At 41.9% G+C, this 23,947-nt stretch overlaps 1 protein-coding gene across 2 annotated transcripts; it reads left to right on the forward strand.

Annotated features, from left to right (window-relative positions):
* Positions 1-2,046: 2,046 nt before the first annotated feature.
* pik3c2g (phosphatidylinositol-4-phosphate 3-kinase catalytic subunit type 2 gamma) lies at positions 2,047-23,946 on the forward strand. 2 transcript variants are annotated; one of them, XM_061774856.1, is made up of 33 exons: positions 2,047-2,152; positions 3,031-3,532; positions 3,617-3,696; positions 4,827-4,984; positions 5,526-5,640; positions 5,718-5,829; positions 7,466-7,536; positions 7,670-7,733; positions 7,811-7,936; positions 8,050-8,080; positions 8,643-8,826; positions 8,902-9,024; positions 10,429-10,557; positions 10,653-10,767; positions 10,856-10,989; positions 11,215-11,403; positions 11,491-11,584; positions 11,687-11,781; positions 12,174-12,354; positions 12,431-12,538; positions 12,618-12,710; positions 12,898-13,027; positions 13,372-13,508; positions 13,598-13,767; positions 13,882-14,038; positions 15,143-15,252; positions 15,707-15,875; positions 17,164-17,282; positions 17,357-17,453; positions 17,551-17,614; positions 17,950-18,029; positions 18,107-18,232; positions 19,577-23,946. In XM_061774856.1, exons 2-33 carry the CDS (start codon positions 3,089-3,091, stop codon positions 19,727-19,729), a joined length of 4,158 nt encoding a protein of 1,385 aa, XP_061630840.1. In that variant the 5' UTR covers positions 2,047-2,152; positions 3,031-3,088; the 3' UTR covers positions 19,730-23,946. The 2 variants fall into 2 exon arrangements, with proteins under 2 accessions (XP_061630840.1, XP_061630841.1); XM_061774857.1 differs by having other exon boundaries at positions 7,469-7,536.
* The last annotated feature ends 1 nt before the right edge of the window (position 23,947 follows it).

Here is a 23,947-nt window from a genome sequence, read left to right on the forward strand (position 1 = left end):
GCTCGGGCCCCGAGAAGCCGGCGGCGTTTCTGGGGGTTTTTGATAAATGGCTTTTGCTTTGCATAGTAGAGTTTCAAGTTGCACTTACGGATGTAGCGCCGAACAGTATTTACTGACATTGGTTTTCTGAAGTGTTCCTGAGCCCGTGTGGTGATATCCTTTAAACATTGATGTCGGTTTTTGATGCAGTGCCGCCTGAGGGATCGAAGGTCACGGGCATTCAATGTTGGTTTGCGGCCTTGCCGCTTACATGCAGTGATTTCTCCAGATTCTCTGAACCTTTTGATGATATTATGGACCGTAGATGATGAAATCCCTAAATTCCTTGCAATTGTACATTGAGGAACATTGTCCTTAAACTGTTCAACTATTTTCTCAAGCACTTGTTCACAAAGAGGTGACAAACAATAAAGTTTATCAGTTTGCACATGAAATATCTTGTCTTTGTAGTGTATTCAATTAAATATATGTTGAACATGATTTGCAAATCATTGTATTCAGTTTTTATTTATGTTTAACTCAATGTCCCAACTTCATTGGAATTGGGGCTGTATATGAACAGCATGGATCGAACCCTCTGAATCATTTTAGAAATGAATTATTTGAACACATTATTATGATCATCATGATTGTTTATCGGAGCGCTGGGGGATGGAAATGAAGAATCATTGGAGGGTATATATATCATTAATGTCCGCACACATATTTTCGTACCGCCGCCGGCTTTTCACCAGCTGATTCAGTATTTAATGAGGGTACCCGCTAACATTCAATTCTTCAGTCAATTTACGAATCGTTGACTCCTCTACCGAATACAGAAACAGCTCCATGTGGGAGTATATTTGCAGCGCTTTTAAAAAGAATGAAAGAAGCCGGTTTGATGGGATGGGTTTGCACTCGGCTGTGGTGATGCCCACACCAGCGCAGACGGCCCATTTTGAAAGCGCTGCGGTATGCCGGTCCACGAAACTACCAAAACCGGGTCTAGCCCGCCTCCTCGCAGAGTTACGCCATGGGCGGAGCTGTATTAGTGCTAGTCACGAAAATAGAGCCCTTGTTTTTTATAAATCTCTGCAAGTGTTTACATTTTTAGATGATCACGTTTCCATCATTCCTAGGAAATCGCAATGCATGTCCCATCACTAGTGAGCTATTTTTTGAACGGGCCAGCTGGCTGACATTCTGATATAGATCGTTAGAATATGTATTGAAGGGTAGAATACCAACAATGTTGGATGACTACGTACTGTAGATCGTCCTGTGGAGAGAGGTAGTGCTGTGTCAAAATATTGTGCCAACTTTAACCTGTTTAATAGCATTCCTGAGGGAGGAGTGGAGGTCAGCTAGTCTCATGCTTTGTTTACATACAAGCAAAGGAAGCTATTGCGTGTGTCATTTTAGGAATTTCCCACTTCAATTGTTTGAGCGTTTGAATTTCCCTTCTCATTAAAACATTAATAATATAAACCACATCAAGCTCCTTTTCCAGTCACAAGTTCCAATATTCGGTACACCAACGCCATCTAGAAGTATCCAGTACAAGACAGTAATTATTTTTGACACACAGAGGTAGCATTGCCAGACTGAAGAAATCCTTCCGTACCCATGCCACACAGCTTTTTAATTTCCCCCCTGAGAAGGAAAGGCTAATATCATTCCCTCAACTGTCAATATTTAGCAGGTTCCCCCTGAAGCATGCACCTCGTTCTCCATGTTCAGACTGCCCTGGAATAATTGCCTGTATTGAATTCTATTACAAAAACACTTTTATAGCTACTATGTTTAATCTGGCTGTCTGGGTAGCTAGCAAGACAGTCTTTGGAACTATTTACAGGTTATTTCCGAGATGTTTTTTTTAGGGGGAAATTGTTTAGTTTCTTTGTTGTTAGACCAAGTAATTTGCCATTTTGAAGGCTTAAAACCGAGTGCCCTGCCTATAGTATATACTTTCCCCCCACTGTCATAATGTCTTTCCTCCAGGAGAGAGCTTGTCGTCATCGGTGCGGTCCACGTGAGAGGGAAGCCACGAGGAAAGTTCATCCAGTGGGAGGAGTAAATGCATGAGTGTCACCGGCGAATGTTCAGGTCTAACTCGCTGAGCATGATGGCCTCAATTTACAAGAAACACGGGACCACGACATCATCTCTAATGGTAGGTCACTTATAACTCAAACTCAAACTGTTTACATATGATTTGCATTTAGAGCACATTTTGATCACTTTTTACGTGTTTATTGACACCACACAAGTGCGTAATAGAATTAAACTACATTTGTGAGTTTGAGTAAGCGTCGTTCCTTTATAGCCATAAGGCTCAGTATTGTGATTGTTGTGTTTTTCCATTAAGGTTGTCACGTTTGGCTTGTGTACCTACAAAGTCCTGAGACTTTGTGGCACGCCGCGCATTTCCTGTTAAGATTTGAAAGGCTGTTAATGATTAGATTCAACCCAAAGCTTCAGTCGCATACACTGCTCACTACAAAGTGAACCTAAAATGCACTACAACCTTTACAAGTTAATTCCATTATACCTTATGTAGACTCCTAATTTCAAATGTCTAACTGTTTTCTTTTAAACTTTCTATTGTCTAAGTTGTTTGAGTCATTAATCGAACAATACATTTCCTTGTTCAATTACAATTGCTATTTACACAATCTTCTCCATCGTGCTGTTCACATTTTGACATCTTGAGACCAAGACAACACCAGACCATTGATCAACAGTACAGGATGTTCTAAGAAGGAAGTGACAATTGAGCTTCGAGTGTCATCAGCAGATTGTGGCAAAGAGACTGGAAGAGTCACAGAAAAACATAGAAGTGGACGCCTTAGGAAATTTTCTTGGATCAAATACCTTTTGTGAATTTTGCTGTTCAGCCAAAAGTACCGGTACTGAAACATGAAACAGTTGGACGAGTGCTTTCATAGGTTGACAGAAGGTCATAATAAATTGTTATAGTGCATTTCACCTGAAGCTAAAGATCCCTATCTTTCTATGAGTAGTGTAAGCCTATGCTGCCATTTCTTGCAGGCTGTCCCGTTGTGACGTGACACGCTGCAGCATCAAGACGCACTCGAGCTACAATGCGATGGATCCTCGTGGACCGCAACCAGGACCACCCCCTTTGCCAGCACGTAGAGTGCTCCACAGACAAAATGCAAACAACAACCTCTCCACGACTTTGACAGAGACTGACTTTGACACTCATCTTTACGAAGAGATCGACATTATTGTGGAAAATAAACAATCGTTCGAGAACAGGTTGCCTCATTCGAAATCCCAGTCCGACCCGCAGGCCGACGGCCGAGAACATCCTAACGGTGCTCAGCAAGGAACGCACAGGCCTCTCCGACCTCGTCGTATCGCCCCTCCGGTCCCGAGTGCAAGCGCGCCAAGCGGACAGGACCGCATTTCCCCACCTATACCCCCCAGGAAGCACGTACCCCTTGGCCACAACAAAACCAGGTTCTCCTGTGACCTGACTGTCCCTGTCCACAAATTGACCCGCTCCAACACACTACCAGATGACCTGGTGAGTACCTGCCACAGTTTTTCCATCTTGGCGAGGAGGTAAAATTGTCAGTGTGAAGGCCTAAACGATTGTTTTCAACCCTAGGATAAATGGGTCATCAAACTGACAGATACGCCTGAAGGCAGCACCAGAGTGATGGCTTCATTCTGTCAAGCCACATCCAAGTAAGACGATGCCGGATATACGAGCCATAAAATACTGTGCAAAAGTCTTGGGCTACCACTAGGTTTGTTGTTTTAATGCATAGTCATAAATCCAGTTCGATTACCCGAGAATACACTTTCCACAAAGCTTTGTAAAGGGCTGGCACGTGAGCCAACGAGACAATGACCATATTTTGGCGATGATCTGGATAAACGGTGTAGATTCAGGAATTTTACACTTTGAGTCACTATGGCAACAATGGAATCATAATGGCATAGATGAACCAACAAACACATTGACAGTTTGTTTTGCCCACTTTTGTTACAGTCCCTGTGAAGTGAAAAAAGAATGCCCTCAAAATTTGACACACCAAAGAGCAGAGTGTTGTTAACAACCTTGCCAAATTTGATTGGCTGGGAAAAAGAAGACCAAGTATGTAAAATAGGGCGTCAAAATCTTGAACAATCAGACCAACTGTCAATCGAATACCTCTCCTACCACCTGGAAAAATGGATGCTACAGTACTTTGTCTATCATATATCATACATAGTTTGAGCTTAAAGCCTTCGGTGGCTGGAAGACATCACACCAGGTTGTGGCTGGCATTTTCCATGCTGCGACAACAAGGCACTCTAAAGCGGCCGTGGGCGGACTACACTCTAAACTGGTCGCCAGTCAGTAGCAGGGCACATATAGACACAGACAACCATTCACACTCACACTCACGTTCACATTCACATTCACGCCGTCACTAAGTGGGAACCGAACCCACGCTGCCCGCATCAATGTCAGGCGAGTGTACCGCTACACCATGAGTGACTGCAGACTTTTTAAGCACTAAAATTTCATCAGGTATTTGGCTAGAACAATCAAATATAAAAATGTTGAGCAATTGTACCCATCCTGCCTTTTCTCTTAAAAGTGAACGTGTATGTACGAGTTCTATGTGAAATAACTTCAACTTATGAGTTCAAAATAAGTGAAAGAGAAATGGTTTTCTTAATTAAAACAGTCACTCCCTTTAGGTATAATGGCTCGGTGTCCTATGTCCATGTAGTGTATTTTTGACCTGGTAATCTGCTGTAATTATGACAATTACAAAATAATGTCTTTATCGCGTTTTGATCTGTCATTGTTCTCCTGCCGGCAGTCTGCTGTCGCACTACAAGCACACACAAAGTGCTCACAACTCGGGTGTGGTGTACGCTCGAGTGTCACGCCTCCATCCTGCGCTGCTGCAGCAGGTCGAGCTGACTGTCAGCGTGGCGACCCAATATGAAAGTCACCAGCTTCCGATCCCAACCGCAGGTATCACATCCATCACCCAAACTATAATAAATACCCGTACACTGTTTGGAAAAAGTCAGGGATATTCAGCTTTTGGGTGAAAGTTCAGCACTGTAACCTATACAGTTGAATTTAATTTGACCTTCTCTAAACTTTTGGATGCACGTCAACTGTTTAATGTTTCAGTACTTTTTTCTCAACTTGCTGTTCCCGAACAAGGAGGTGAATGGCAAAAAACTAACGATGATGCATGATTTGTACATTTCCAACGACATCCATGTCTATGCCCTTCTGTTACTCTTCCAGTCTCTCTGTAGCAAGTCTGTGACACTGTAAACTCAGTGGCCACTCCCCCTCCCCTGGTATTATTGATGATTAGGTGTTAATGTCAAAATGTGAACAGCATGACAAAGAAGAGTGCTTAAATACCAATTGTAATTGAAGCAGGAAATATAATCTTACTGTAGTGAATTTTAGAGTCATCATCCAATTTTACCCGAATGCTGAAAATCCTTTTTTTGTCAGTAGTGTATGTCATGTTGAACTTGTATCTTTTGTCCAGTGAATAGGACGGTGCAAAGTTTAATCAATGAGATCTTCCAGCTGCTGGAGCTCACTCGCAAAACCGGCGGCCATTATGTTCTCAAGTTGTGCAACTCTGAGGAGTATCTCCACAAGTAAGTAGTTTAATTGAGCAAACTTGGGAATTTCCCCCACCGTGTATTTGCGGATTGACGCCGCGCTGTCTCAACAGCGAAGAGCCGCTGGGTTTGCACGAGGTCGTTCAAACACACTGCAAGTTCAACGTGGCCCTCCCCCTTCGACTGCTCCACTCCAGCAATCTGAGACACAGCCTGGCCAGGGATGTGAGTCACTTCAAACACTCTCAAATGTTAATCATTGATCAACAAAGAAAGACCTACCCTGCCACATATTTATCAGGGCTGGTGTGGCTGTAAAAAAAAAAAACACTACCTGCAGTTTTCTTGCAGTCTTTGTTCTGTATACAAATCCCATACTGGCTACTTACATTTGGGAGACAGGCTGAGGAAAAAATAACGCAGATGTAGCGATACTATTGAAGTGGTTTTGTGTCTAATACAGGATACAGTTGAATCTCTGGAGTTGAACACAATCCGTTTCAATTTGTTGGTATTGACATTTTTTTCCCCCATAAATTATGGAAACAGTAAAAAATGTGTTCCAGTGGTGAACAGTCGCTGTAATCGTAAATATACATTTTAACTAATGATGGTGCGAAAAAAGGCTCAAAAGTGCTTTTTCAGTTTTGTCACTGAAATAAAATGGCGGACAAAGGATGTTGTTATGATGCAAGCAAAAACCTCATGTGCACTATATTGAAAAAAAAAAAAACACAAACAAATGGTTCTATATTGAACAGTTGGCAATGTCCACGCTTTCCACTGTTTGTGTTGGGGAATGCTTGTTGCGTGCTATTTTGTGCCGCACTAGCTACGTACGAGCTCCAACTAACGTTGCTAAATATGATGCGGCGCCGCGGAGGCGAACGCGCACGTTGCATCTGCTGTCAACGCAGCATAAGTCACTCATCGTGGCCTCTATGGCAGCGATTGAGCCACACTTCTGACAAGTATCTTCATGACGAAGTGAGGATGAGGAGTAATTAACAGGAGAAAGACATGCTAATTGCTAAGCTACCGTGATATGTAATTTTTGGATACAGTACACTTGTCGCGTAGGTCTGGCTGGAACCACGTTAGTACAGTAACCAATTTTGAAGAGCAAAATAGCAAGTTTTTAGAGAGAAAATACTATAACACACAATAACGCTAGAGAACCGGAACCCGAAATGAATTAGTATGTCACCGCAAGTCCACTGTCACTTGAGAAAAGGGGCCAATAAGTTTAAAAGTACATTAATACAGCTATAATAAATATGGATAATATAAGATAAGAACACTATGAAGAATAATTTGTTCTTATTACATACTATACTATAATAACTTTCCCACGGTAATGTGCTTGACATAATTTTAAAAATGTGGAAACTCAGACAAATTGTTTTGGAAGTGAATTTATATATGTTGCTGTCACGGCTATAAATGCAATTTTACTAATAAGTTGGTACATCACTCATTTTAACATTCCTAACCTGCCATACAAGTGTGATGGATCCCGTGAGGGAAATCAAGGTGTCCTAGTAGCAGTGATACTTGTGTTAATGAAATAGCTCCTTCGTAAAACATTTTCTCTTGAAACTAGGACATTTTGAACAATTGTACGCGTCCAACTTTGTGGGAACAGCTCGGAGAACGGCCTTGTTTTTGTTCCCAGTGCACAAAGCAAGATTTATATCGTCTTGTTGGATGAATGTGGTGTGGAAGACGCATCATCAAATGTCTTTTATATGAACTAGAACAGATATTGTCAGTCTACGTGCTCGCTCTCAGGTCCTACGTCAATGTTAACTAAAGACGTCGCGTATCAATGAATCATTTCATTGTCATTTCTCTCCTTGAGGAGGATGACGACAAACCCTCGTGTCATCTTTACGAGCTGGTGCGGCCCGTCTGCGTCTTCAACACGTGCAAGTGAGACACCGAGCCGTCGTGCCTTTCCATTCTTACGGCTGCCAGGGTGACATCTCATTACATCACAAGTTGTGTGTGTTTGCAGGGGAAAATAAGTAAAAGTTTTTCACCTCTTAAGTTCTCTCTCTGTCAGGTTGAGTCTACAGAATGTGCTGATGAGCTACAGCAGGGAGGAGGCCATGCTGATGAGAAGCAAAGTCAGTAAAAACAGGTGACAGTTCGGGTATCAAATATTTGTGAATGAAGCATTCCAAAGTGACTTGATGTGTGGTAGTCGGGGATGAACGTCAACGTCCTGGTGGCCCACGTTCGCACCATTACCGATCTCCTGTGCGGCCTCTCAAGCGGGGAGCTGGAAGACGCCATTGGCCGGCTCAACAGAGTCAACCCCATACCTCTGGTAAGAGAGCACATCCATGACACTTCTTCATCACAATCCTGCTTGGAGCTTGTGTTTTCCATTTTCCATGGAGCTGATGCATGTAAGGTGTGTGTCCTCTCCTGTCCTTGCAGAGTTATGAGGAGATGTTAGAAGGCGAGAGTGGTGAGTAGATGTTTTGCATCTTGAAATGTTGTAATTATGTTTGATCAACGAGGACAAAATCAGCATCATTGGGTCCCTTGAACATTGAAGATTTCATAGCACAGACAACACAAACTGACGTGCAGCAACACAGAAGTAAACATTTGCCCAGCCAATTGTTACTTGGCTGAATTTGGGATGCAGTCTTTCTGCATCATTAGACATAGTTGTTGTTGTTAATATTATTATTATTATTATTAGTAGTAGTAGTAGTAGTAGTAGTGGTGTTGGTGGTTAGAGCGTCTGCCTCACAGTTCAATCGGGGTTCAATCCCCGCCTGTGTGGACTTGGCATGTTCTCCCCGTGCCTGCGTGGGTTTTCTCCGGGCTCTCCGGTTTCCTCCCACATCCCAAAAACATGCATGGTAGGTTAATTGAAAACTCTAAATTGCCCGTAGGTGTGAATGTGAGTGTGAATGTTTGTTTGTTTTTTTGTGCCCTGCAATTGGCTGGCGACCAGTTCACACATGAATTGATATCAAGAAGATTACTGACACCGGAGGCGATTATTGTGTGTCTTGTAGCCATGCAGGTGCTGCACGAGTCCCTGCTGAAAGTCATGCAGAGCTTCTTTGAGAACTTCCTGTCCAACTTCAGAACTCAGGACGTTTCCAGCAAACCTCCGACCCGTGATGTGGAGCAGAACAGTGAACTCTTACAGTTCAATGTGGCCGCCCTCTATAAACTTCTACCCAGCTGGGTGACCACGTACGGCATAAGCGCTACACGATGCACACATCGCGCCAAAAAACATGATCCTTACGTGTTGTCTTTTTTGTCTAGGTACGACTGCTTCTCTATTTCCTGTGAGCTGACGTACGGAGAGACGCAGCTTTGCTCAGCCGTGGTTTCTGAAAACATCAGCACAGCTTTATCCTTTGAGAAGAAAATACGTTGTAACCGCATGTGAGTTCTGTATACATTTTAACTATACGGTACAGTATAGACATTATTTTTTTTCCCCGTTACATACAATGTACAGGAACGAGTTCCAAGATTAAATCTTTACTGTACAGGCAATATTTTACGGTAATTAACATTTTAAGATTCCTGACTGATGTTAATCCTTTCAATCCTTTCATCAAGGTCTCACAAGATTTGCTTACACCTTGTGTGAAGTCGTCCGGGAAGAGAAGAGATGTAAAAGCAGCACTCTTTAGTGGCATACTAGTCGGTGTTTACCTCAAAGTCGAAAGTCGTGGGTTAAAGAACATCACACGGAGTCAGAATAACGATTCAGACTCCCCATTACAACATAAAACCTCCTCCCAAAAATGGAATTATGAAATAGGTCCACTCCATACAAATATAGATATCGATGCAAAGCTATATCTGACATACTTCCCTTCTCTTCAAATGAGATGTCCACATTTCAAACGAAAACATATTACAGAGGCTGCTCAGAAAAAAAGAAATCATCCTCCAATATCATAAAGTGGAGGAAAAGAAACGAAGGATTCGTATGCCTTTAAGAATCCTTAGCTTATCACTTCATTTGAATTTTGGGACTCAAGCAAAGAAATCACTGTTAGTAGGCAGTATCCAATTTCTAATGTTATAAATAAATAAAATATGACAATACAGTAAATACTGTTAAATTACTGAACAGACGAACGCCTGTGTAGAGTTTGCATGTTCTCCCCGTGCCTGCGTGGGTTTTCTCCGGGCGCTCCGGTTTCCTCCCACATCCCCAAAAACATGCGTGCTAGGCTAATTGAAGACTTTAAATTGCCCGTAGGTGTGAATGTGAGTACGAATGTTTGTTTGTTTCTATGTGCCCTGCGATTTTGTTTGGCGACCTCTTCAGGGTGTACCCCGCCTCCTGCCCGATGATGGCTGGGATAGGCTCCAGTACTCCCGCGACCCTTGTCTAATTTGGTTCATAAATTAGTACAAATCTGTATTTATTAAGGCAAGTGATTTTGACTAATGTGCAGTTTTATTGCACTGTGCCTATTTATTGTCTAAAAAAAACATTTTCTTATTGCCATAAGGAAATGAAATTTCTGTTCTTGTTAAGTGGAAAACGGTACCATAAATGTAACCATAAATGTATGTATGTTTGTACATAAATGTACGCATTCTTAATGTTTCCTGTCGGGCCCCTGTATTGCCATTGAAGTAAAACATTTGATTTAAATACACATTTTATTGTTAACTTCCTTACATTACAAAATAATTCAGGTATTTTAGGTTTTGGGAAGTTTTGATGGAGCCCCTGACCACTTTAATGTAACCCTTAGAGTAATATAAACGTGGTGTAACTTCAAACGCAAATAATCAGGATTGTTTTGTTTTTTTGAATGTCAGGATGGCGTTTCCTGTCCCAGCAAAGCAGTTGCCCTACGAGTGCATGCTGACCTTCCAGCTGATGGGCTCAAAGCGAGGAAAGAGTCCCGAGCTGCTGGCTTGGGCTGTTCTACCCCTTTACAGGAAAAGGTACATCCTAACCACGCTACACAGATGCTGAATGAAGAGTTTGCAGCGTTTTCCATTCCACAGCATAGTGAATGTTGACTAAACTGTCTGTGTAGAACCCTGGTAAGAGGGACCATCCTGCTCACTTTGTCCATGTTGGCCATGCTGTCTTCACCCGCCTCCCCAGCCCTCTTTGACAGCCACAGACAAACAGTGGGGGTCATCCTGCAGGTGAATAGTGTCAGAAAGCTCTGCCCTCTGTCGAAAAACAAAAAACAAGCACAAAATAGCAGCAACACTCATCATCTCATCCACGCAGCTTGAGTTTCCCGATGAAGTGAAGTGGACGTATCAGAGGCCTGTCGAGCTCCCCGGGTCCTTCATATTCTCTTCGCCTTGTGAAGATCTGGAAAAGAAAATGTTACAAGTGTCGAAGAAGGTGTGCCTTTGCTTGTGAGTTAAAGAAAAGTAGTTCCACTCGAAGAACATTTGTCTAATGGCCGCATATTTTTATTGAATGGAAGGATTTGAAATATGTTGGTTAAATATGCCATAATGAATGATTTACGTCCTCTTACCGACATTGCTAATGAGTTGAGTGTGGGACAGGTAAGTGCCAGGAATGAAAGAATGAAAATTGGACACACGCTGGAACAACGAATTTCCTTTTGTCTGCAGTCTGTCAGAAAACGAGAAGAACTTCCTGTGGAGTAAACGTCACAGCGGTGACAAAGCAAGCACCTTCCTCCATTTGGTGTTGGGTGGAGCCCCCAAGTGGCAGGCTGAGGACCTCACAGAGATCTACACAGTTCTGGACCGCTGGGCTATCCATCTTCCCGAGGAGGCGCTCTTCCTGCTCACCGATAAGTAGGCAGCAGCTCTGATTCCTGCCGTGATTCCACATACCAATTTGCTTAATTTCAAAAAAAAAGAAATCCTGTTTGTCTTGCCCAGTTTTCCAGACCAGACTGTGCGCAAGACCGCTGTGCAGTATTTTAAACAAATTCCTGATGATGAGTTGGAGCAGTTTCTACCACAGTTAGTCCAGGTGAGCACCGCGACACCCACATCTCCTCATTCACATCCTTTCCATCCTCAATGCTATTTAGTTTGTCATCATCATCATCATCTTCTTCTTCTTCTTGTGCAGGCTCTGAAGAGTGAGTGGGAACTGGATGGACCTCTGGTCATGTTGCTGCTGGAGAGATCTCTTAAGAAAATTCGGATTGCCCATCAACTCTTCTGGTGTGTAACAACTCAACCATGGATTGTGGTGTTATTAAACATCTTCTTTTCCTCCTCACATATATATTACACATATTGGATTCAAATGGAGCGGCACGGGGGACGACTGGTTAGAGCGTCTGCCTCACATTTATGAGGACCGGGGTTTAATCCCCGGCCCGCCTGTGTGGAGGGGTTAGCCCGTCTGCCAAACAGTTCTGAGGTGTAATTTAAAGCATCTACTGTACTCTACTATGTTCATGATATACCCAAAATTACCGTTTTAGCAGGAAAATCAGTTTATTGCATACAAAAGGACAAATATCAAGAGGATATTCCACAGTAACTGTGACACAACAAATGAATTATTATGTTAATGTTGTGTTATTGTCCATTGCTGTCTGTGTTGCCAGGTTGCTGGAGGATGCTTGCACAGAGTCGCACTACCAGAGCTGGTTCAGTAAGGTGCACGCGGCCTTGCGCTTCTGCTGCGGCCGAGCGCTGAGAGAGGAGCTGGATAAAGAGAGTCGCTTGCTGTCGGCACTCGTCCAGGTGGCGGAGAAGGTCCGGGCGTCGGAGAAGACGCGACGGAAGGTCTTTTCATCTCATTCACAGGTTTAGACTCGGCAGCAAGGCAAATATTTTACCATGCATGTTGATTTTCGTGCAGGCTGTTCTGAACAAAGAAAAGGGGAAGATTGTGGAGTTCTTCAGTGATGGGGGAAGTTGCTGTCTACCTCTAGATGTTGCCGTCCGCGTCAAGGGAGTGGACCTGGATGTAAATGTTAAACAGCATCATGACAATCCAAACCATTCATCTTTGGACAAGTGTTGACAATGTGAGCTTTTATTTCCAGGCCTGTAAGTTTTACAACTCCAATACCTCTCCTCTGGGGGTGTCCTTCGTTTGCACTGACCCGCTGGCAACGAACATCACTGTGATCTGCAAGGTTGGTCATAAAGCAGCACTTTATTGATCCTGGTTGGCTCTTTAGTTGTGCCCCGTCAAGGAGAACTGTGAGCTAATGGCCAGTTACGCATCTGCTTCCACAAACACGCCACTTTGAGTGTAAATGAAGCTTTTTTTGTTTTTGTTCTTGCTGTTTTCCATCACTCAGTTGGATGTGCTCTCTCCAGACAGGAGATAGCCTGCGCCAGGACATGCTAGTACTGCAGATGGTCCGTATGATGGACAGGGTGTGGCTCCAAGAAGGGCTGGACTTGCGAATGGTCACCTACAGATGTCTTTCTACTGGGACGACTCAGGGTAACTTGATTTGAAAATGTATTCAAATAATGCTCTAATGCAGTGATTCCCAACCACTTTTCCAATCACCTGTTCCGTGGAAAAGAATCCAATTTGACTTAAGTAGTCCAAATTTCATGTTTTATTTATGCCGGCAACATATAATGCCGCCAGAACAATTCAATGCTCTTTTTTGTGCCATTATTGTTTGCTGGTGTGGCGAGTAAGTTTTCTGCTGAGAAAAAAAAGGACGCCTTTACAAAAAGACGCCTGGTACTCTCTGCAGTTGCATAATAAACCCCATCGGAAACTATATGAAGAAATGAGGTGGCATGGTATCTGCGGTTTGTGTTTGCGGCTGACAGGTCTCATAGAAGTGGTTCCTGAGGCGGTGACGCTGGGGAAGATCCAGCAGGAGTGGGGTCTGGGTGGCACCCTTCGACAGGACACCCTGGAGAAGTGGTTTCATATGTGGAATAAAACAAAGGAGGACTATGAAAAGGTTAGCAGGCCCCCTGAATCACTGATCCAAGTTGACCTCAAGGACTGATCGTTAACCTCTGCTCCTGTTTGTTTATCGCGTGTTTTCAGGCTGTGATGAACTTCATTCACTCATGTGCAGGTTGGTGCGTGGCCACCTTCATCCTGGGGATCTGCGACCGCCACAACGATAACATCATGTTGAAGCACAGCGGTCACATGTTCCACATCGACTTTGGCAAGATCATGGGCAATGCGCAGAAGATCGCAAACTTTAAAAGGTACATATATCAATTGGAGAACAGACACACGGGATGAAATCAAATACATCAAACGCGAAAAGAACCTGTCACATTTTTTTCTCCCCTTTTTTTTTTTTTATTTAAACAATGTAGGGACCGATCACCGTTCATCTTCACATCGGAGATGCAGCACTTCATCACAGGCGGTGGGCAGAAGCCTCAGCGCTTGCATCGCTTTGTGGAACTTTGCTGTGAAGCTTACAACATCATCAGACACAGATCTGCTCTCGTACTCAGCCTGCTGGAGCTAGTAAGGCCAAACATTTTTGAACATCAACAGTGTGTAAGAGAGCAAAAAAAAAAAAAAAACTAACAAATAAAATAAACAAGGACAATGAAGTAGAGTGGGGGGCTTCTGTATGAGATGAGTTTTTATTCAAGACTCAGGGCAACGAGAGAAGGTACTGCTGGAGCAAAGTGGAGACTGTGGAGGGTAAGCTTTCATTAGCATGTTAGCACATTGTTTAAATAGAATTTCTAGCTGTGTGTCCTAAAAGACCCAGTAAAATGAGAAAAAAATGTTTTTGTAAATTCGCCACACCGCAGGGAAGAGTCTTGTTAATAAGTTTTGAATGAATAAAAAAATCCCCAAGTATATAAAATAAGGCTTCCAAATCATAAAAAAATAGAGCCGGCCCTCCAGCTTCAGGTTTTTCTGGGTTACGTTACGCTGACACTTCGATTTTGTGAGGGGCGTGGCTTGAGTCACAGACGCGAGGGCGGGGCTAGGGAGTAGTGAAGTGCGGCAACATTCAAATCTTGTTAGCAGTTTGAAAACTGCGTACTCTACCTTGAAGTAGTTCTGAAACTCTTTATTGGTTTCTGGCTGCGTTATGATATTAAACTGTCCCCTGGTGGCAAGTTGCACAAACCAGAAGGAGCCGCGATGAATTTATCATGATACACAAACTGTTTAGTTCTTTACATACTACTTAGTTATGTTGTTAGTATATATTTGTATAATGTGCAATATTATAGAGTTTGAGTTTCCTTATTTAAAACATAACACAAATTGTGTTTATTTTTTAGGGGGGTGGGGGCTGGAAGAGATTATATATAGCACCTCATAGTACCTGGTTGTGTCAGTTGAACAATGTGTATTGGAAAGAGGGAAATTGTGAACTATGAGATGTCAATAAATGACTTTTGTTGTGAGGCGAAACGCTAACACAATGGTGGATCATAAAATAATACACCATAAGTCAGCATGAACAATGTACACATGTTCGATTTCATAGAAACCACTGGAGTAGTTTCTGCGTACTAATGCTAACAAACAAACAAAACAATATCAGAGGTAATGAAATGCATTTGTTTCATTTATTCATGGTGTTTGTGTGTTTGCATTTCCCAGATGACCAATGCAGGAATGCCCGAACTCAAGGACTGTAATGACCTGCAGTACGTCCAGAGAAACCTCAGACCTCACGACACTGACCTGGAAGCCACATCCTACTTTACAAAGTAACTGAGCACGCGGGCACACACACACACACACACACACGCACGCACATTCACACACGCAGATTTTATTTCTTAAAATAGATTGCTCAAAGCAAGTAAATGTTGATATACTCCTAAATTGTGTTATGAATCGAGACAGTTGTTTTCTTTCATTGGCAACATATGCCAACCGCATTGTGAATGAGTACTTTGAAAGGGCCCCCCTTTTTGCCTCCTAGCTTGACAAATGCAAATGGTTGGTAAAGGCAACATACACGCCAGTATCCTTACACTTCTGGTTTGGTTTTTTGGGGGAAATCAACTTGCTTGTAAACCATTTACAGACATGCTTTATTTCTGGTTTAAACTATGAATATACTTTAGGCCATTATGAACATATTTGCATTTTTTTTTAAATTTTATTCCAGTGATTTGTTGCTCGACCTCCGCATGTGCCATTGTGTCTGTTGTATAGGAAGATCAAGGAGAGCATAGGTTCTGTTGCAGTCAAGTTGAACTTCCTAACACATAGCATGGCCCAAGGGAAGAAGCAGACAACGCCGATCCGTGATGCCGTTCCTGCTCCCAGCACCAACATTCAAGATGCTGTCATCCAGGACTTTGCCGTCAAGGACAAAGTTGCGGTGAGACCAGCAGCGGCGAGGCCATTGGGCCGGCAGTCCTTTGAGGCCGATTGACACGCTGTTTATTTTTTTCACACCTTATTTTTTGAAGAGACTGGACCCAGAGGGGGCAGCCCATTGGTCCATTTTCAATATAGACACTAAATTCAACCAATAAGACAGAATACCGGACGAAAGCAGCCCACCACGTCCCTGCAACAATTATGTTTTGTGAGTAACGTGTAAAACTAAAACGGAGAAATGAAGGTGCACTGAGGTTGCATGCAAAGAAATCAAAGAATCTCATTTTAAATGCTACAAATAATGCCAAAATCACATATAACTGTATGTTCGCTGGAGGGCTCGAGGATCCTGTAGCCTCTCCCGAGTCTGTGACATCGATGGTCCCGTAACGGCACGTTTGAACAGCATCACAGATGCACGCTTTTGAAAGTCGAGAGTGAGTGGAAAAATGTAACCTGCCGGAAAGCAACTTGTCACGTTTGTATAACAAAGGCACCTTGAGGTGATGACGGTAACGTCAGCTCGCCTCCATTACAGGACTTAAGCAATGGCGACTGATTATGTATTGTCAAGTAACATTGATACAATCCATCGTCATTGCTCATGTCAAGTAATATTGCACACGTCCCGAAATCTGGCAACCATGGCCCCTTATTATGATAAGATAGCAAATGGTCAAGGCTGGGAAGTGTTGGATGAGTAGCACGTGTCTGTTTTAGGCTATGTCATTGCATTTAGATATTTACAAATGTGATGAAAGGCTGCGTAATAGTTTAAATTAGTAGCAACCCTCAATGATGTAGCTAAACATGTTTTTAAAAGCACTCTCACAAGTAAAATTAAGTAAGTTAAAGCTTTGCAATCTAAACATTATAAAGAGTAAAAAAAAATAATAATAATAAGTATCAAAATATGAGCAAAAGGTATGCCCACAGTGAAAAAGAGTGAGCAGGGGAGCATCTAGGTCGAGTAATTTGGGTGGGCTGAGCCCATGACCTAATTTTGGAAAGTGCTTTTTTCAGACCTTGAAAAAGACCATTTGGTGGACGACCCAAAATAGGGCCACTCGCCACTGATAATAATAATAATAATAATAATAATAAGGGAGTCTATAGATACTGTATACTGTGTGTGTCTGTGTGTGTGTGTGTGGTGGAGTGGCTCCCTCGCACTCTGTATTGACCAGCAGCCGCCACTTATATCAATGTTAAGATGGAATCCAGACCAAAAAGTCAAGATGCATTCTTGTTTTTGTTTTTGTTTTTTTCACCTTTTGATTTGTCAGATCTATGACCTGAGAGTGACCATCGACGATGGCTTTTGGTATAACGAAATGACATTTGAAGATTTTGAGCTGATCCACAAGCAACTGCAGAAACACTTCATAGAATCTGCTATGCCTCAGTGAGTCAAAAGTCAAGCGTCCATCTCACATGATCTTGGTATCGTAACACAGTGCTTGTTATTTTCCTTTCCAGGTTTCCGTGTTGGTATATGATGTCATTCACCCCCAACAGGAAGATGTCTCTGTTGAATAAATACCTCAAACAGCTTTTTGAGGGACCTTGCAAGGGAGTATGTTTGCTTGATGTTCTCTTTTTGCTTTGTGTCTTTCTGTTTTAGCGTTGAATTGTATTGCTGTAAACGCAAATCTGCTTTTTTCTGCTTTTAGAATGAATTTGTGTGCAGTTTGTTCTTGGATGGGCCAAAAATGGTTAAGCAAAGTGTGGTAAAAGGTACAGTTCTGCTTTTAAGTATGTATTCATCAGCCACAACATTAATGTAGGTGCACCCACACAATGTTATAAGATTTAATGCAAGAGCTGTGTCAAGAGATTTAATAAATATGTTTATTGTGGATGTAGGTTTCAGACGTGAACAACTCTACATCATACTGGGAGCTGTTTTTTTATATTTGTCACCTTATGAGTGGGAACTCTTCATAACAGCTGAATTTCTGGTGCAGCACTTGCATTGGCTCTCATTTGACTGTGCTTGTGTACCTCGTCAAGTGTCTTGTAAGATGAACATTCTGTATTAAAAAGTGTGAACTTGTGACTTCCCGTTACAGAAGCCTGCCCTCAAATCCAGCTGTACATAACTTACAAGGAACGAAAGCTCTCAGTCTTGGTTAAACACCTCAAGAACATTGTGAGTTTGCCACACTGCAGAAAAAAAATAAAATAAATCCGCATGTGAAGTTAAAAATGTCTTTTCTCTTTCGACAGAATATGCCCAATGGCTCCAACCCTGATGCCTATGTGGTCACATGTCTGAGACCGGATCCCCAGCAGAAGTCCAAGAGAAAGACTAAAGTGGTGCGGAATAATGACAACCCCACGTTCAATGAACTGGTACAATTATTGTCTTTTCTGCATTCTAAACAATATGTTGTACAAAAGGAAATGGTGTTGTGAACTACAATAGCCTTCCGGCATCATGCTGTTTTCCTGACCAGCTCGCATTGCACACACTGTAAGATAAGACAGGGTGTCCAGAAATCCTTAAAAGTGAGTTCAGTGTGAGTTAAATTTCTCCTTGAAGGACTATAATGAGTAAAATGAAAAAAATGATTTTTCAAACACTTCTTTTATTATCCTTAAAAAGTACATACAATTCCTAAATCTATCATTCAGTCTTTAAAATTGGACTTTGTCATTGGTAAATCTTGATTTTTTTTTTTTTTTTTTTTTATTATTCATCTTTGAATTATGTATTATGTTGGGTCCTGTTTAGTGAACAGTAAGTCTTAAATTTGATCGAAATGTCTTAAATTTGTCTTTCTCCAGCCTGTATCCAAAACCAGACAAAAGCTATAACCTATCCCAGCTAGCCTTGGGCGAGGCAGGGTACACCCTGGACTGATTGCTGGCAAATTGCACAGCAAATAGACTACACTCACATTCTTTTGGAATGCGAGAGGAAGCTGAAATAACTGTTGAAAACCCACCCAGACAAGTGTGTGGAGAGCATGTTGGGACCAGGGACCTGGGACCTGGGACCAGGCAGACCTAATAATCACTCTGCCACCGTGCAAGCAACAATATTTTCATATACTCTACTCTACTATACTATTCAGTATATATGTAGTAAATCTATTATAAAAAGAACCAGAGTGGGCGGCACGGTGGCAGACTGCTTAAGAGCGTTGGCCTCACAGATCTGAGGACCCGGGTTCAATCCCCGGCCCCGCCTGTGTGGAGTTTGCATGTTCTCCCCGTGCCTGCGTGGGTTTTCTCCGGGCACTCCGGTTTCCTCCCACATCCCAAAAACATGCATTAATTGGAGACTCTAAATTGCCCGTAGGTGTGAATGTGAGTGTGAATGCTTGTTTGTATGTGCCTTCCGATTGGCTGGCAACCAGTTCAGGGTGTACCCCGCCTCCTGCCCGATGATAGCTGGGATTGGCTCCAGCACGCCCGCGACCCTAGTGAGGAGAAGCGGCTCAGAAAGTGGATGGATGGAAGAATCGGAGTCAGCTGGGATAGACAACATAGCACAGGATGAAAGAAAAAAAAGAATGTCTCAAAAAAAATACATTAATACATAAATTACATTAATATCAATATATTAGAAAAAGTATTACAAACATTGTTGTAGAATGATAAAGAACAAATTCCACAACCTTTACAAAATTACATTTCAAATACAGAGCCGCTCGACTTGACATGTCCCAAAAATGTTTGCGTCGTTCACAGCTGGAGTACGCAAATGTCCCCCTTCTGTATGGGATGGTGCTGGAGGTGAGCGTGAAGAGCAAAAAGACGTTTGTAGCTGCCACAAACATTAAATTGGAAGAGGAGCTGCTCAACAAGGAGACTTGGTTCACACTAGGAAACTCGGCACTTTGACCCAAGTTGCTGCACTGCAGGCCTGTTGCCAACAGGGGGTGCAACCACAATGTCTATTGTCTCAACTACAGTGCAGTGTGAATAAAACTGTGGATGAAGTTACAAGTGGGGGGGACTCATGAAAGAACTGTTAGGTATTTTAACTGCAGTGATTGAAAGCACCGAGTTTTTGTTTTTAAATGCCAATCAAATGTCGGAATAATGACGATAATCTAATACGCTTTTTTCAGACTGTTTCTTTCCTCTTTACCACGTCACACTGGATCAGAATCGGAATCATCTTTATTTTGCCAAGTATGTCCAAAAAACACACAAGCACATGCATTGAGATGCATTTGTATGAACAATTTGCATGCACCACGGTCCATATGGGCATGCTTGCTTGGGTTTGGTGTGGAAGCCCTGATAACAACCCCATCAAATAATCTCCATATTCTATTTTCACCTCCTGGAAGGCAGTGGTTTCAAACTAGCTTTGCTCACAGTTTTCATAGTTATGAAAAAAACAAGAATATGTTATGAAGAAAAAAGAAGAAAAAAAAAGTGTTCCCCCACAGTCCTGCTGAGAAAATTGCCAATAGATACCACAAGATGGCGAAAAAAAATAATTCTGTTTGACAAGGCTATAGCATGAATAAATCAAAAAAGCTCCTCCCCTCACTTCAACATAGTTTCATAGTATCAAAAAAGCTCCTCCCCTCACTTCAACATAGTTTCATAGTATCAAAAAAGCTCCTCCCCACACTTCAACATAGTTCCATAGTATCTTGGTTTTAAGTTCAGTTGGGCCACTATGACATTCTTATACTTTTTTAAACATTGTAAAACCAAACCGTCAGGCAGCCATGTATTATTGTATTATAGTAATTTGAGAATCTGCTACATCACAGGTTTCTGTGAAAGGTGATTAGGTAAATAGTTTTGGATTTTTCAGGGTTGCGGGTGGCCCACAGTGCTGTATCCCACCAGACTAGATCTGCCCCTGCCCTCAGCAGATTTCCATATTCAGAACCAAAGCAATCTTTAAAGCAGTGTTGACTTGATGATCATAATTAATATTTTCACAAATCAGACCTTGAGAGTGGAGGAAAACATTTTTGCTTCTAAAATTGAATTCTTTATTCACAAGCCATCCGCCCAACCCCCCCCCCCCCCCCCCTTTTGCACGCCTCTCGTAGTTTTGATGTTATAGTTGTAAAGTTTCTTTGCATAGTTACATATATATATATATATATATATATATACACACACACACACACACACACACACACACACACAGTCCCGTCCGAAAGTACTGGAACGGCAAGGTCAATTCCTTTGTTTTTGTTGTTTACTGAAGCCATTTTGGTTTCAGATCAAAAGATGAATATGAGACCAAAGTTCTGAATTCCAGATTTTATTTCATGGTATTTACATGCAGATGTGTTAAACAACTCAAGACAAAGCACCTTTTGTCTGAACCCACCCACTTTTCAAGTGAGCAAAATTATTGGAAAATGTGACTAATGGGTGTTTCTAGTTGCTCAGGTGTTGCCTTTTAGATTGATTGCTTAATCATTAGTTTGTGCTTGTTTTTGGCTTTGGGTTTCACCTCTGAAAACTGAATTTGCTTTTAAGCAAACATGAAGACCAGAGAGCTGTCTATGGGGAAAAAGCAAACCATTTTGAAGCTGAGAGAAGAGGAAAAAATTATCAGAGCTATTGCACAACCATTGTGCATAGACAATACAACAATTTGGAATGTCTTAAAATGAAAAAAACTATTGGTGTACTGAGCAACAGAGATCGAACAGGTCAGCCAAGGGTATCAACAAAAACCCAAAGACAACAGGCATCACTGCCAACCTCCACAGGACAGGGGTGAAGGTATCACAATCCACTGTTGGAAGAAGACTTGGAGAGAAGAAATATACAGGCCATACATAACACAAGATGCAACCCACTCATCAGCAAAAAGAATCGGAAGGCCAGATTGGAAAGAAGTAGAGATATGAGCCACAAAAGTTTTGGAACAAAGTTTTATGGACTGATGAGACCAAGATTAACCTCGAGCAAAGTGATGGAAAGGCCAAAGTATGGAGAAAGAAAGGATCTGCTTATGATCCAAAACACAAACGCTCATCTGTGAAGCATGGTGGAGGTAATGTCATGGCTTGGGCTTGCATGGCTGTTTCTGAAATGGGCTCACTCGTCTTTGTTGATGATATAACTCATGATGGTAGCAGCAAAATTAATTCTGAAGTCTACAAAACCATTTTGTCTGACAATTTACAGAAAAATGCATCCAAACTCATTGGGATAAGATTCAACACGACAATGACCCAAAACACAAAGAACTTCATCAGGGAGAAAAAGTGGCAAGTGTTAGACTGGCCAAGTCAATCACCGCACCTTAACCCAATAGAGCATGCATTTTACCTCCTGAAGAGGAGACCGAAGGGAGAAAGAGGCTGCAGTAAAGGCCTGGAAAAGCATTTCAAATGATGAATGCAACAGTCTGGTCAAGTCAGTGGCTCGCAGGCTTCATGCAGTTATTTTAAGTACGGATTATGCCACCAAATATGAAATGCTATTAACTTTAAGTTAATGTAATAATATCTGTTCCAATACTTTTGCTCACTTGACAAAGTGAAAAGAGAGTGAGTAGTCAAACAAAAGATGCTCTGTCCTGAGTTGTTTAACACATCTAGATGTAAATAGTATGAAATAAAAGCTGGAATTCTGAACCTTTGTCTCATTCATCTTTTGATCTGAAACGCAAATGTCTTCAGTTTACAACAAAAACAAAGGAATGGACCTTGCTGTTACAGTACTTTTGGAGGGGACTGTATATTTAAAACCAATTTATTAGTAGTAGTTGTCAGGTGTGGTCACAGCTATGAGGGATCTTAGTGTCGCACCCCCCACACACACACACCAGGATGCAGGATGTGTCAAATGTTTTTTTTTTGTGTGTTTTGTATATGCTGCAGGCCACTAGAAAAATTGATGCTCGGCTGCAAATGGCCCCCAGGCCGTAGTTTTGACACCACTGCTCTTGTGGTATGCGAAAGAAACACTGCCAAGTACAGTTCAGTTGTATTTAACTTTTGAGTTCAATACATTTGCATTTAATCTTAAAGAACTATTTATTTTGAAACATTGATTTGGGTACATTTTTATTTTATTTTATGTGCTTTACATTTTAACTGAATCACTGCTTCAGCAAAAAAAAAATATATATATATATATCTAAGCGAAGACTTTGGACACTACGCTCAATATTTTTTGAGGTGGTACTTGGTTTAAAATGTGTGAGAACCACTGGTTTAAACATTAACAGATCTTAATGACATTTCTAATGCTAAGCATAAATCTTTGCTTTTTAGGAAAGTTTGAACAGTAGGTAGGGATGATGCTATAAAAATTGCTCTGGCTCCATCTGAAGAGGCTGGAAGCCGCATTAACACTTTTTTCCATAGACTTTGCATGTGGCTAGAGTGAGAGGCCGTTACCATTAAGATTGTGGCAATCTTTCACATCATGGAGGCAACATACAGTATAATGCTGTGGAGGGCTAGTTTGAAACCTTTTGCTGATTAGCATGTGTGAGCAAGATGGAGGAAAAAAAAACACTTCCCACGCACACACACACCGCACAACTCATTGGGTGTATGCTGAAGCAGGTCCTCGTGTTATCTTAATACCATCCTCCTGCTGACAGGACCGCTCAGCCCTCCTCTCACTCTCCTTTATTGGATTTGGTGATGAAGCCCAACAGAAATAGACTTTTCTTCACTGGATTTACTTCAATAATGTATACCTCTGTGGATGCTATTTATACGATTCCCTGCTGGATTCCTCACATGGGAGGGAACGAGTGATGCCTGGGGGGTAAAAAAGAAAAGCCTCTCTTTCATAGTAGAACTCATGGCGTGTTACTGTAACCTAGTGTCATTTGTTAGGTCTCAGCCACAGCAAAAGCCTTGGATTTATTGTTCTGAGGGAAAACAACTTTGCTCGCATTAACTGAACTCACATCAAAAATGATTTTTTTGTCACAGGAAACTACAATCTCACTCAAGGGATTTTGCCCTTCGCTTTAATTTATACAAGCTGCAAACAAAGATGTGCGCAGGCCTGCTCATTGGAGTGTTCTGGTATTTTCCCTGAGCAGCACTGGCAGGAATATAGCACATCTATTTTCACATAATAAAACTGATATTTATAACTGAGAAG

This window comes from Phyllopteryx taeniolatus, chromosome 5 (genome assembly GCF_024500385.1).
Source record: "Phyllopteryx taeniolatus isolate TA_2022b chromosome 5, UOR_Ptae_1.2, whole genome shotgun sequence".
Lineage (NCBI taxonomy): Eukaryota > Metazoa > Chordata > Actinopteri > Syngnathiformes > Syngnathidae > Phyllopteryx > Phyllopteryx taeniolatus.